The sequence below is a fragment of the Corvus brachyrhynchos genome, unplaced genomic scaffold (assembly GCF_000691975.1).
Source record: "Corvus brachyrhynchos isolate BGI_N302 unplaced genomic scaffold, ASM69197v1 scaffold65, whole genome shotgun sequence".
Taxonomy (NCBI): Eukaryota; Metazoa; Chordata; class Aves; order Passeriformes; family Corvidae; genus Corvus; species Corvus brachyrhynchos.
Genome location: NW_008238365.1, coordinates 1373921 through 1386462, shown reverse-complemented (window position 1 = coordinate 1386462; position 12542 = coordinate 1373921). Strand labels below are relative to the sequence as shown.

The following is a 12542-nucleotide window of genomic DNA, read 5'->3' as shown; positions in this document are numbered from 1 at the left end:
GGTGGGGGGGGGGGGGTGGCGGGTCCCGGCTCCCCCCGGGTGTCGGTGAGAGAAGAAGGGAGAGAGTAAAGGAGGCGAACAAGCTCCGGTCGACGGTAGCAGACGGCAGCTGGGCCGGGGCCGGTGACGTTATCCCGGGTTTTGGTTTCAGTCCAAACAAGGCGGAAGCTGGAAATGGAGATGGGCGGCTCCTCTGGAGCTGTGGGAGGGATGGGCAGGGGGCTCCTGAGTTTGGAGAGTGAGAGGAGCTGAACAGATGGGAGTGCGTCATGGTCAAAATCTCAGAGATCCCGGGAAAAGACGAGCCATGAGCAAAACAGGAAATTAGCGTAAGAGTTATTAAGGAATTAGTTGGGTAACGAAGGTGAAAGAAGCAGCTGACCGATGACAAATGGAGCTCTGCGGTGGCTGGGGAAGGGTTTGGACACTGTGGGCAGTTCCTGTATTGGACCCAGTTCCCAAAGTATTTTCTATTGTATTTTTCTTTTTCCCTCCAAAACCCAAAGGGATAAAGTTCTTGATTGCCTAAAATGCATTTTAAGACAGAGCATGAGAAAAAAAGTTGTTGCTTGGGAAATGCTAAATCTGATGGTGAACTTTATGTAAGTGGAGAAAACAAATAATGCTGTGGTTTTTGGGGTGAGGTTTTGGGGTTTTGTTTGTAGCATGTTGTCATCTTTAACAAATAAAGAGACACAGCTGATTCTGAATTCTGTGAATTTTTTCCGCTTGCCTTTCTTTCCACCCCAAATTGAAGCAATTGTTTCCTTAATCTGAATTCAAGTTTCTTTCTCATTTCTGCAGCAGGACTTCTCCCTTGGAGCTTCTGTGCCGAGAATCCGATGTTGGGCTCGGCTCTCTGGCTGAAGACAGCAGGTCAGCCCATGAAAACTTCTATTCCCAGCCAAAGGAAGGAGTCCAGCACAAGGCAGTACCTGTTCTTTCAGGCTTGGAAGCAAGAAAGGGGGCAAGAATTGGAGAGTGTGGAATCGGAGAAGACCACTGAGAGGTAAATGGGGGTGGGAGAGGGAAATACATCGCAGGAGGAAAGTGCTGAGTACCCTGTGCTGCAGTCTGGGTGTTGGCTTTGGCAGTTGAATTACAATCTGTTCCACTTGAGGTGGTTTCAGTTCACTTTGGGTTTATCAGAGCAGTTCTTGCTTACCAGGAAGTCTGGGGAGTGGCTTTATCAATGCAAACTTTGCCCAATTCTTAGGTGTTAACAGGCTGAATTTAAATGTCTGCAGCACTCAATACTGACTGATTAAATCTGGCTCTGCATTTTCTGAGCCCCATTTTGTCCTCCAGTTGCACCTTTTCTGAGGAGAGAAGTGGCTTGTTTAGAGCAAGTTTTGGTTAGACTGATTTTTGTCCCTTTGCAATCGAAACATTCTCGGAACGATTTTGTTTTAAAAGAAGAGTAATGAAGACTTATCTGGACTCTTCTTGTTTTCACAGGTGACATTTAAGTTGAAGATGGGTGGTGGAGAAAGATACAACATTCCCAGTCCCCAGTCTAGAAATACCACCAAGAACCATCAGCAGCTTAAAAACAGGCAGAAGAACAAAGACCAGAATTCTCAGATGAAAACCTGTGTGAAGAAGGAAAGAGGCCACGGATGCAGCTCCTCTCCTGGTGCATGGCAGGCCATGCAGAAAGGGGGGAAGAACAACGTTCACTTCCCCAAGAATCCCAATTGGAATCCTGCTCTATCCAATTGCAACCTGTTGTTCACCCCTCAGAGCAACCAGAACTATGCTGGGGCCAAGTTCAGCGAGCCACCCTCCCCAAGTGTTCTGCCTAAGCCACCAAGCCACTGGGTACCTGTTTCTTTTAAACCTTCTGATAAAGAAATAATGACATTTCAGCTCAAAACATTACTGAAAGTCCAGGCCTGAGATGTAACTTGTGTGATTTTCAGAAGCGATTTTGATTGACAGGGTTTCAAATTTTGAGCATTGCTACTCCCCACTCCAGCTGCACAGCTGTGCAGGACCAGGTGTTCTTGCTGCATGTAGTTAGTCACTTGGAGAGGGGTGCAAGTTTACATTCCCCTCATCTTTTACCTCAAAAGTTCAGTGCTGTGTCCACCTCACTGTGAAATAGTTATTTTCTCAAAAATCAATCAAATCCTGAGCAGTCACCATTTACTGCATTTAAGAATAAATGGAACTGTGTTCCAAAATTGGAATTGTGACTTTGAATTGTTAGAAAACCAGCTTTTACCTAACTTAATGCAGCATGAACTGAAAACTAGGCACTGAAAACTTCAGTCAGGTTATTTGCTGCTTTTCAGACTGGTGTAAGATGTGCTAAACACTCTGCAGAGCAGAAACTTCCACCTGGGCACGAGGGGAGGCACAGCTGATTCTCTCACCTGTCCCTGTGACCTTTAGTGGCACTCCTGCAGCGGTGGGTGAGCGTTTCAAGCCCGTGGCTCCCATCTGGAATGTTCTGAAAGGGTGTGGAAGAACTCCTCAGGCAGATTGATAAAGCCTCTCCAGCTGTGATTGCCGGGAACCTCCATGAGTGCCAACTAAAGACCTTGCATCAGGTGACTGCCAAAAATCCCCCCCCAAATCCTTTGTATGCCCACTGCACTGAGGAGTTCTAAATCACATTTTTGTATCAGTTTTTATAAAATAGGTGGAGTAGTTCCTTAGTCTGATCTTAAATGGGTTCCCCTGTAACAATGAATAGTTGGGGGCAAGTGTTAGATGCTCTCACAGGGAAAACAGAGCCATGTAAATACATGTAAAACATTGTAGCATATGTAAATTTCTGCCGGGCTTTCCTGCACAGAAGTATTTTTAGTACAAAACTGCTGAATGTAAGATGACCATGTTGAGTACGTGGCCTGGTTTTAAAAAATGATATTTTGTTTAAAAAAAAAAATTAAAAAAAAAAAAAGACATTTGTGGCTGTGCCCTTGCACTTCACATGCAGTGAATATGCACATTGTATTTGGTTGTAATCTCATTTTTGTTAAAGTAAAATCAGTGCAAAAGAGGCTTATTTAGATTTTTTTTTTTTTTAATTAAAGAAAAAAAACCTTTAAAAAAAAAAAGCTGCTGGAGCTTCAAATCCTCCTGTTGTGAATGTGTAGGAGAGGTGTGTGTTCAGTGATGAAAAAAACCTGAAATGTTGCAAATGAAGTGTTTCACAAGACATGCAAATGCCTGGGTTTGGGTGCTCCATAAGCCTGAAGGATTGTCATCATTCTGTGTTTCTGAAATGCATCAATGCTCTGTAACTCGATGTTTTGTTCAGTCTTTGCTGAAATCCCTCGGCAGAGGGCCAGGGCAGGTGGCTCCTGTGCTGTCACCCTGCAGCTGATCCTGCAGGAGGAACAGCTGGATTGTGAGAACAGGAGCAGCCAGGGTTCTTTCAAAATACAAGGATTACTAAAAACAAGTGCTTTAATTTGAACAGGCCTTTTGCAGATTGTGAAATGTTCGGAGGTGTCTTTCTGTACATTCCAAATGCAGTGGCAGCTGAGCTGAATGTTTACAAAATTATTGCTCCAAATCACATGGAATTGGCAGTCTCTAAACTTGTGTTGTGACCTGGACTCCCACCAGAGTCTGAGCTGTATCCCAGTTAATTATCTATTCTTCAAATTGTCAATTACTGATGATGTTTGTACAAATTGGAAACAAAACATTTAAATAAACTTTTTTTTTTTACCCCCTAAAAGCATCTCTTTGTTTTCAGATGGAAACGGAAAAGTGGGATGACCTCATTTTGGCAGCTCACTTCCCAAGGGAGGTTTCTTTAGCTGCAGCCTTCAGGCCTTTCCAGTGGTTTGGGAACACAGGGCTTGAGAATTAACACTAATTAAGTTCCTGACAAAACCAAAAGCTGGTGAGGCTGGGAGGCAGCGCTTGGGGCTCTGTCTCCCACAGACTACGGCTGGATTAATTAAGTCAGAAGGTGCTCTCAAGTTATAGTCAAAACTTGTACATTTTATTCCCAATTCACAGGGTTATTTGCACAGATGGAACACAAAACTCAAGAAGAAAGGATGTGGATGAATAAAACATCAGCATCTCCGATCAAACACACTACAGGGTACAGAGTCTTCCCTTCCTACAATAGTCTCAGCAGCAAGAGCATCGTAGACAAATATTATAGCAATGGACTACAGACTTTTTAAAGCAAGTTACAAGATAAATGGAGAAAACCAGCAATTCTTAATGGGTGATTATGTCCTAAAAATGTGTCAATTTTATCCCTTTGTACTTCAAAATGTTCATCTGCACCATCCCTGCCAAGACCCAAGCAGCAGTGCTGTGCATGGCTCCACTGCCCTTCTCTGAGCACACCCCGAGCTGTCACCCCAGACTGAACAGTCAGGGAAAAAAGCTCTTGTCCAAGCAGAGCGCTCAAAATAACATTGAAACCAAAAGATTCCACTTCGAATAAAACCATGATACTGTACATTAAACATCTTGATAAGACATAGAAAGGATAACATTGAGCTTTCAGAGACCAGGCTATCAGAGTCCCTAATTAAACACCCAGCTACTTAACCACTAAATTGAAGATTTTTAATTACCAGTTGGGTGCATGGACTTTAGGTGAAAAAGAAGTTCCAATAGAGCCTTCTATGACTGCTGACACCAATCGAGTCGCTGCAGATATTTTGGAGCACAGCCATTACTTTCAGCAGAATTATATATTTTTTTTTACACACTACTTCAATTCTACAAATTTTGCAGGAATGACAAAATCTACTTTTACCACAGAAAAACGTAATTCCCACCATTCTTGAGACTCCAAAAGAAAGAGGCCTAGACATGATCTTTTGTAGCCTGCAATGTTCTTGCATTCCAGCTGTGCATAACCTGCAGGAAGCTTGCACAAGACAGGCTCCCGCTTTTTTTAGGGCAGGACTGGGATACCTGCATCAAGGAAGGGAGATGTTATCTAGATGGGCTGTGGCTTGACTTGCATGAATGCATAAACATTCCCTGCCCTTTTGGCCACATCCTGCTAACTCGTCCCCAACTGAAAGGCCCACAGAACAGCTTCTTCACAATTTTTCCATGGGAGCAAGAACTAGGACAACATCTTTATTCATGCACTCTTGAAACATCGTGGGTTTGTGTTCGGCTTTTCTGGCTTGTTCATATACACAAGTCAAGTCAAAGTTTAGTCCTACCTCTGGGAGAGAAAGAAAGAACCATCAGAACTGGCAGACACTACATTATACTTGCAATGATCTGGCTTTTCAAAACAAAAATTAAACTGTGCTATACATAAATGCTGAGGCACACAATATAAGGACATGCTGACACAACAGTTAAGGAATTGTTACTGTTACTCTGCACTCTCCAATCAGCCCCCCTGCCTGGGCACGGAGATTTCTCCTCCCTCCTCCCACCCTTCCAGCTCCAATTCCAGCTGGACCAGCACCACCATTAACCACAGCAATCCCTGCAGGTCCCTGACACAATCACAGCCACGCTCTCCCCACCACTCGGGCACGAGGACCCCTCTGAAGCAGGATTTAGTCATGAAGACTATATCTATTTATCTCTCTCTATATATAGATATAATGCTGGAAATGGTGGGGGTTTCTGCTGTTAGAAGCAGAAATAATCACAGCTCAACTTACAAAGGGTGACAGTGGGTTTATCAAAGCAATTACAGAGGATTTTTGTCTTTCAGGGCAGAACCTCCAGCTGGGCACACTACCAGTGCCAGGAGGCAGCTCCATCCCTGTTGCCACCTCCCACAGGACCACTGCTGGCACCAGTTTTGATATGGCAATTATAAATTGATATGGTGATACTGTGCATTTGATTTTGTATGAACCTTCAGTTGTTGCTTTAAAGTAGTTTCATAACCTGGCTAATAATATCTGAATTATAACCTATGGGGCAAGCCCATCCAGCAATAACTAAAGTTAATGGCAAAGAAAATTCAATATATTAGACTACAACTTAATGCTTAGCATTCTCAGTTTGTCTTGTACCCTTTCAAAAATGTGAAGTGACATTTATTCAGACACTAAATGAAAAATTCCTGCCTTTACTGAAATACCATAGTAAGGATTTTACTCCATAAGGGATGCATAGCTCTACTCCTAACCATGCTCTGGAGTCAAATTCTAAAGCTACAATAATTCCAGTGGATCAGTATTTCCTTCATTTTTTTATTACAGCATGTTTGCTAAATTTACAGCAAGCAGAAAATAAGCTGGGTCTTTAGTTATTTTGATCAAAACATCGATGTTTTAAAGGTAGTACACAATATTTGTTAAAAAGAACATATAAAAATACCTTTTTAGAAGCCTCTATAAGAAAGGAAATACAAAGTTTAATCCCACAACTTTCCTCTGCTAGAGCTGCACGCTACTGCTACAGTTTTAAATAGACTTTTTGCTGTTTTTAAACTATACATCCAGGAAAGTCTACAAAATTAAAGGAACGTGCATATAAATGATTGCATAGCAGAACATGAACATTAACTGCAAACAGTAAAGAAAAAGTTAGAAATACTATCAAATGTACAAAGGTTCTAGGATCAACCCCTAAGCACGTTCCGCTGACCATATCCCAAAGCCATCTGCGCTTCTTTAAAGGCCCTGCTGAAACACTGAACCCAAACCCTAAAACATTTCTCTAAAAAGGAACTTTTGGAAATCAATGTCTTTATATGCTACAGACATCAGACAGTGAGGAACACTTAAGTGTTTGGTGGTGGCTTTTGAAAGTAAAGAGGAATAAAAACAATGCCAAAAGCCATTTTCATAACAAAGGATCTTGCCTTCTAGAGAAACACTGGTAAGATTACACACTGGGTTTGTTATTTTTCACATTCAATTTTCTAAATATACTGTATTAGTGATAAACTACATAACTAGAGATGCAGCTCTTGTTCATACCCAACTTCAAACATTTGTTCTGAAGGAAAACGAAATCTTGTAACCAAACCACTATCCATTCTGAGGAAGGAGTGATTCAGACTTGCTTGACCAACTGCTTTTTTGCTGTGTAAAAAGCAAGCCTGGTAACCCAGGGAGATGGCTACGGTTTGATACCTATGAATACACCAACTAACCACAGGAGTCATTGGCATAAAAGTTTAGTTCTTATATACTGTACACACACAACTCGAAACAATCTACTTGTATCTAACAGCAGGAAAACTAAGCAACTTTATGGTTAACTGCTCACTAAAATTTAGAATAGATACAAAAAACTGCATAAAATGTACACACAACCTAATATTTAGTTGCTCTGCCGTTTGCTGAAATCTGAATTTAGATTTTCCATTTCAAGGTGGGTTTTGCCCTCACACCTTCAGCACTAGCAGCCAGGGCAGAGGCAGTGAAGCCTCCATCCCGATGGGTCACGACACTGCACAGTCTCTGAGCAAGCTTCAAGACCAACTCTCTCCCCATGTCGTACATGCAAGGTCAGTACCATCTCTCCAGAGAGCAGGGTAAAGAGAAATCTCCCAAATTTCTCTCCACAGAGCTCCACCTGCCAACCTGCTGGTGGGCATGGAGAACACTGAAACCTGCCCTGGAGCCATGGAAACAAACTGCCAGTCTGATTTCCCAGCAGCCAGTGTTGCACTACAGCTGTCCAGTTTTCCTTTTTTCTCACAAAGTTTAGCTGTTTAAACAGCTGGTTTAACTGTCCAGCACAAACTGGTACCAATTTCTTCTCTATGGGTGTGACATTTGTAAAAGGACAATGTTGCAAGTTACGATCAATCAAGTCATCACCAAATATCTAAGCATTAAAAATGCAAATCTTTACAAAAATATACATAGAGACACCACAACCAAATCAGTAGCTGCCCATGACATTTAACCAATTGGACAATCTCTCTCCCTCTCTCTCTCTGTGGCTTCTCAACACTGTTGTAATTTTAACCATTGTCGGCTACAGGGAAAACTGACAAAGAAAATATTTTTTAGCACTGTTGCAACATCATATTCCTGATAATTTAAGTAAACTGAACTGTGTGTAAATGAATCTTACATGCCTAAACCAACATGGATACACTGTTAGTGGCCACTGGACTTGGGACTAGTCCAAGACCTCGATCTGGATTTTGACCTAGATCTAGAATGTGATCTTGACTGTGATTTGGATCTAGCTGGTTCTTTTTTTCTCGACTCCTTCTCATATCTTGAGCTGGACTTATAGTGTGTTTTAGAATCTGTTTTAGAGGTGCCTCTAGATTTGGTGTGAGATGCAGACCTAGACCGTGATTTAGCCTTCATTTCTTTCTTGGGCTGTGACTTGGATCGTGATCTTGAATTGGACTTAGATCTTGAAAAAGATCGATTGCGGTGTTTGAACCTATCAGAATAAAGGGGAGAGAGGAGATTTGAATGTAAAAACACTATTCTTAGACATCTAGTACATTAAAAATTGTTTACCGTTTTTGCAGGAGAAACTTTTTTTTAAACCTATAGTTAAAGGAATACAGTGATCTAGTTTGCAATTCAAAGGGTGTAAAAAGTGTTTTACCTATCATTGTCCGAATGGCTTCTGCTACGACGAGGTCTTCCAGTAGGTCTACTGCTAAAAAGGTACATCAGAAAGAGTAAACGGTGACAAATCCCTATGTAAATGTACAAATACTTAATACATTATTATCTTTTCAAGCTGTGCATTTGCTTTCAGTTATTCTCCAATGCAACACAGAATCGTTTCATTCACTACTCCTGATCAGATGCAGCATGCAAGGTACGCAACTCCCAGCGGTTACTCCCACGATAGAAAAAAAAAGATTATTCAAAACTGTAACAATTAAATAGTCAGCGTGGTGTCTCTGTGCTGTGCAGTTGAGGCCAACCCCACACACTACACTTACTTTCTGGGACTATAGGATCTTCTATAGCTGTAATCAAAGGAGCGACTCCTCGACCGTCTCCGCTCGTAACTGCGACTCCGAGACCGCCTGTATCTGTCATAGTCATCGTAACGAGAAGAACTGTACAGGTTTCTCCCTTCCTTGGCTTTCATTTGGTTTGGTGCTGTAAAAATAGCAATATTTGCAAGTGAAAAAGATGCCCTACTTTTCCCCCTCAAGGTCTAAGCCATGTATTTGGTGCTGAGCAGAAAGGCTCACTCATGATTTGATGTTTATGAAGGGACAGGTGAGAGGCTGCTCTGTGCCACTTGTTTTGTGCTGCTTTAGCCACTGGACACAAATTAATGTAGCCTGGGGGGCATTATAAATCTAGGAAGCAAAACAAACAAAAAAATCCCCTCAAAACCAGTCAGAAAGGACTAATGCTCCATAAAACCAGAACACAGAGCTGGTCAAAGTGATTTCAGGCCAGCTGGAAACTGGTAGGACAGGTCAGACCCATGACTGACACACTGTGACATTCCTGAATTTACCCAATGAGTGAAAGCTAATTGAACACTTTTTCCTGACTGCACAGCACCATCACCACACCTGATCCACAGCTGTCTTTAATGATTAAAGGCCCATCTTACACAGAGGCTTCAGTGGATGCCACACAAAGAGAAGTCTGATTCCAAAAGGAACCCCCCATTAAAACAATTCACTTTTACTCTGCAGCTTAAAGTAATTAAAAATGAATGAACCTATTAGTCTTCCACAGTATTTCCTCTATCCTTTCTCTGTATCAAATTCAACCCCAAAGAACATGCTCTTAAGTATTTTAAACGGACTACGCTGTAACAAACACCCTCTGTACTAAATGGCTTCAATTTTTTATGTTTTAAGTGCTGCTTGCAACACACTGAGGTGGATTTAGTTAATTTTGTTCAGAAACTTATTAGAAATTCCAATGTTTATATACAGGACAGAAACTTGTCCTTCGGAGTGCAGAATTTCCACTGACTCCATTAAAGTTAATTGTGAGTACTTGAGGGAAAACTGGACAGTCAGGTTGTTCCTCTGAGAGCTGTAACTAAAGACCTTTAAGGCACTTTTATTTGCAGGCATAACATGAGTATTACAGTTCTGGTTTAGACCAACAGGTTTGTACCAGGTTTACAAATCTGTATCTCCCTGCAAATTAAGACTATGCACACAAATAACAGATTTCAAAGACCTAAGTTCTCTTTCCAATTATCTGTTCAGAAAATACAAATTCTGCTCCACCTTGAATTGAGATACCTTGAAATTGACTTTTATCCTGAAGCCAAATGAAAATGAAGACATTACCTCAATCCTGGAGATCACACAGAGCTGCACAGAAAGCTCCAAAGAATGACTGTGGTGACTGTCATACTTAGTTATCCATTTATAATTAAAACGAGTCATTAACAGTTACTGGATAAAAGGCAGAACATCCACATGCTATTTATATAAAATAAGAACATATCACAACAATTAGCACCACGTGCAGCGTTGTGTGGTGCTGAAATTCAGGCTAAATTCAGGGTGTGATAAAATTCAGGCACTTACTCTTGCGATCCCCCTGTGCAAACTGGATTTCTATTTGCCGACCACAAATCCACTTTCGATCCAAATTATGGAGAGCATCTTCTGCATCACGGACATCTTCAAATGTGGGGAGTGTTAAGGTACTTGGGAATTTGAGCAGTTTAACAGATTTGGTATTTAAAATAAAAATGAAAATTTTCAAGTTATTTTCTCATTTTACAGCCATGTTTTAAGTTCTTTTGTCATGCTACTCTACACGCTATGGAATTTTTTTTTAATTAACCACCAGCTATCTCAGAACTCCTGTAATAAAATTAAAATCTTGTAATATGACCATGAATTTATCCATCAGCAAGCAGTTGCTATGTGATACTCTTAATTATTTTCTTCTCCCACTTGTACTTATGCAAAGAAAACAGAGGTATCCTTTCAAAATACACTCATTAATGGTCATTTAGTTCTCTCCACTGCATTGAGTTTATTAAAATTAAGCCCTAGTTCTTAAATTATGTTGGACATACCAACAGTAAATATTAACTATTAACTTTAGAATTATAATAAAGCTTTCCTTTTTTTTTTTTTTTTAACAACTGATTTTAAGTTTAACTTATGCCATGTCACAGCCCTGTCTGCAGAGCTTCCCCAGTGTGAGAGAAGAGCAGACACAGCGAGCCCTGCACTGGCACTCAGGGCCAAGCTACAGTGACAGACATTCATTTCAATGCTGGAATTTACACCCCTACTTCCAGCTTTTGGGACCCAAAAACATGAGTTGCCTTTCCCCTCCAGACCACTCATTTCTCAGCAGCATCATCTCTGCAGGAGAGAAACTTCCATGTCGCAGCATCTCCCTCAAAACCCCAGACCGAATGTGATTTCATTCAGACCACAGTTACAGTAGCACTCACAAGAGAAATATTACAGGTTTTGTCAATGGACTAAACCAGAATAATTCATCAAATTACTGCTTACATGACAGACAGAAGAAAAACTGTTATTCTGTAGGATACATCAGGTATGACTCCTTTAATCTTGGCCACCATTCAACTTCATCTTGACCTTTAACTCTTTAAGTGCTTGTCAGAAGGACTTGTCATGAGATGCTTGGCCAAAAATGACAGATGGCTTTATCTTTTACTTTGAAAAACAACCTTTTCCCCCTTTTGTAGATAAAGCGAAGCTTTGTCTCCCATTATGGCTTGTCCTTCTTCCAGCTTTTCTTTATTTTTTCTTTTCCCAAACTCTCCCTTCTCTTCAAGCCTGATCCTTAAGAGGTCTTTGGCTTGTCTACTTGCCTTAATTGTTGAACTCTACTCTAAAGGTTCTTTCATGCTTTCTCTTTGGGGTCGCCATTACTGTACAGCTTTACATTCTGAGGCAACAACAGAGGACAGCAAATTAGGGGACAATATTAAAGAAAGAAGTTCACCTCATTTTTTACACAATCTGATTTTGATCAAGTGATTCCAGTTTCCATTTGTTAAATTAACAATGAACAGCAGCCACATTTTGCTAAGCACAACTTTACTTACACACCAGTGATAATAAAAACGTGCTAGACAATTTTGAGTCAGTGATAAATTTTCATTTAAATCATAAGAGTATTAATTTCAGTGACATAAGCAAGCTTTTATATTACTGGACTTAAGTTTTGCAAAAAAGGCAAAGAACAATTGAGAGAAGTTAATCTTCAAAAATAACGAAACACCACGACATAAGTAAGACACTTATTAGATACAACACAAAAGTAAACTGCTTTTTCATTTAGATTGGTTACCTCTTACACAAACTTGAATTTCAAACTTCAACACCCCTCACTAATGAGCCATCTGAAGAAAGGATATTGAACATAGGCAAATCCTCTGGGACGGCGAGTGTAGAAGTCAAGTGGAACGTAAACATCAACTATAGGCCCATAACGACCAAACTCACGGCGCAAGTCTTCAGACCTGGAACACCACAAACACCTGATATGGTTTTTTCACTGGTTAAGGTGTTAAAAAACATCCACCAAAATAAAATAAAACAACAAAACCAAGTCAAATCTACAATTAGCATGACCACCCCCCATTTTTGGAAGCATTTGGTGGAGGATGAAAGTAGCAAAACACTTTTTGGGGAAAAAAGCGTTTGGGCAGTTCACTGTTGG

General features: G+C 40.8%; 2 protein-coding genes across 6 annotated transcripts; one reads left to right on the top strand and one right to left on the bottom strand.

The window, feature by feature from the left end:
• The first annotated feature begins 766 nt into the window (after positions 1-766).
• On the top strand, positions 767-3692 carry PNRC2 (proline rich nuclear receptor coactivator 2). The gene is made up of 2 exons (XM_008635063.2): positions 767-1009; positions 1459-3692. Exon 2 carries the CDS (start codon positions 1477-1479, stop codon positions 1897-1899), a length of 423 nt encoding a protein of 140 aa, XP_008633285.1. The 5' UTR covers positions 767-1009; positions 1459-1476; the 3' UTR covers positions 1900-3692.
• A 253-nt stretch (positions 3693-3945) lies between these two features.
• SRSF10 (serine and arginine rich splicing factor 10) lies at positions 3946-12259 on the bottom strand. Of its 5 annotated transcripts, none has more exons than XM_017736188.1 (7): positions 12171-12259; positions 11366-11765; positions 10415-10536; positions 8843-9005; positions 8497-8550; positions 8224-8325; positions 3946-5167 (listed from the first exon to the last, which is right to left on the bottom strand). In XM_017736188.1, the coding sequence occupies exons 2-7, from the start codon at positions 11434-11436 to the stop codon at positions 5149-5151; spliced, it is 531 nt and encodes a 176-aa protein (XP_017591677.1). In that variant the 5' UTR covers positions 11437-11765; positions 12171-12259; the 3' UTR covers positions 3946-5148. The 5 variants fall into 5 exon arrangements, with proteins under 5 accessions (XP_017591677.1, XP_017591678.1, XP_017591679.1 ...); XM_017736189.1 differs by having other exon boundaries at positions 8497-8547; XM_017736190.1 differs by lacking the exon at positions 8224-8325.
• Between the last annotated feature and the right edge of the window lie 283 nt (positions 12260-12542).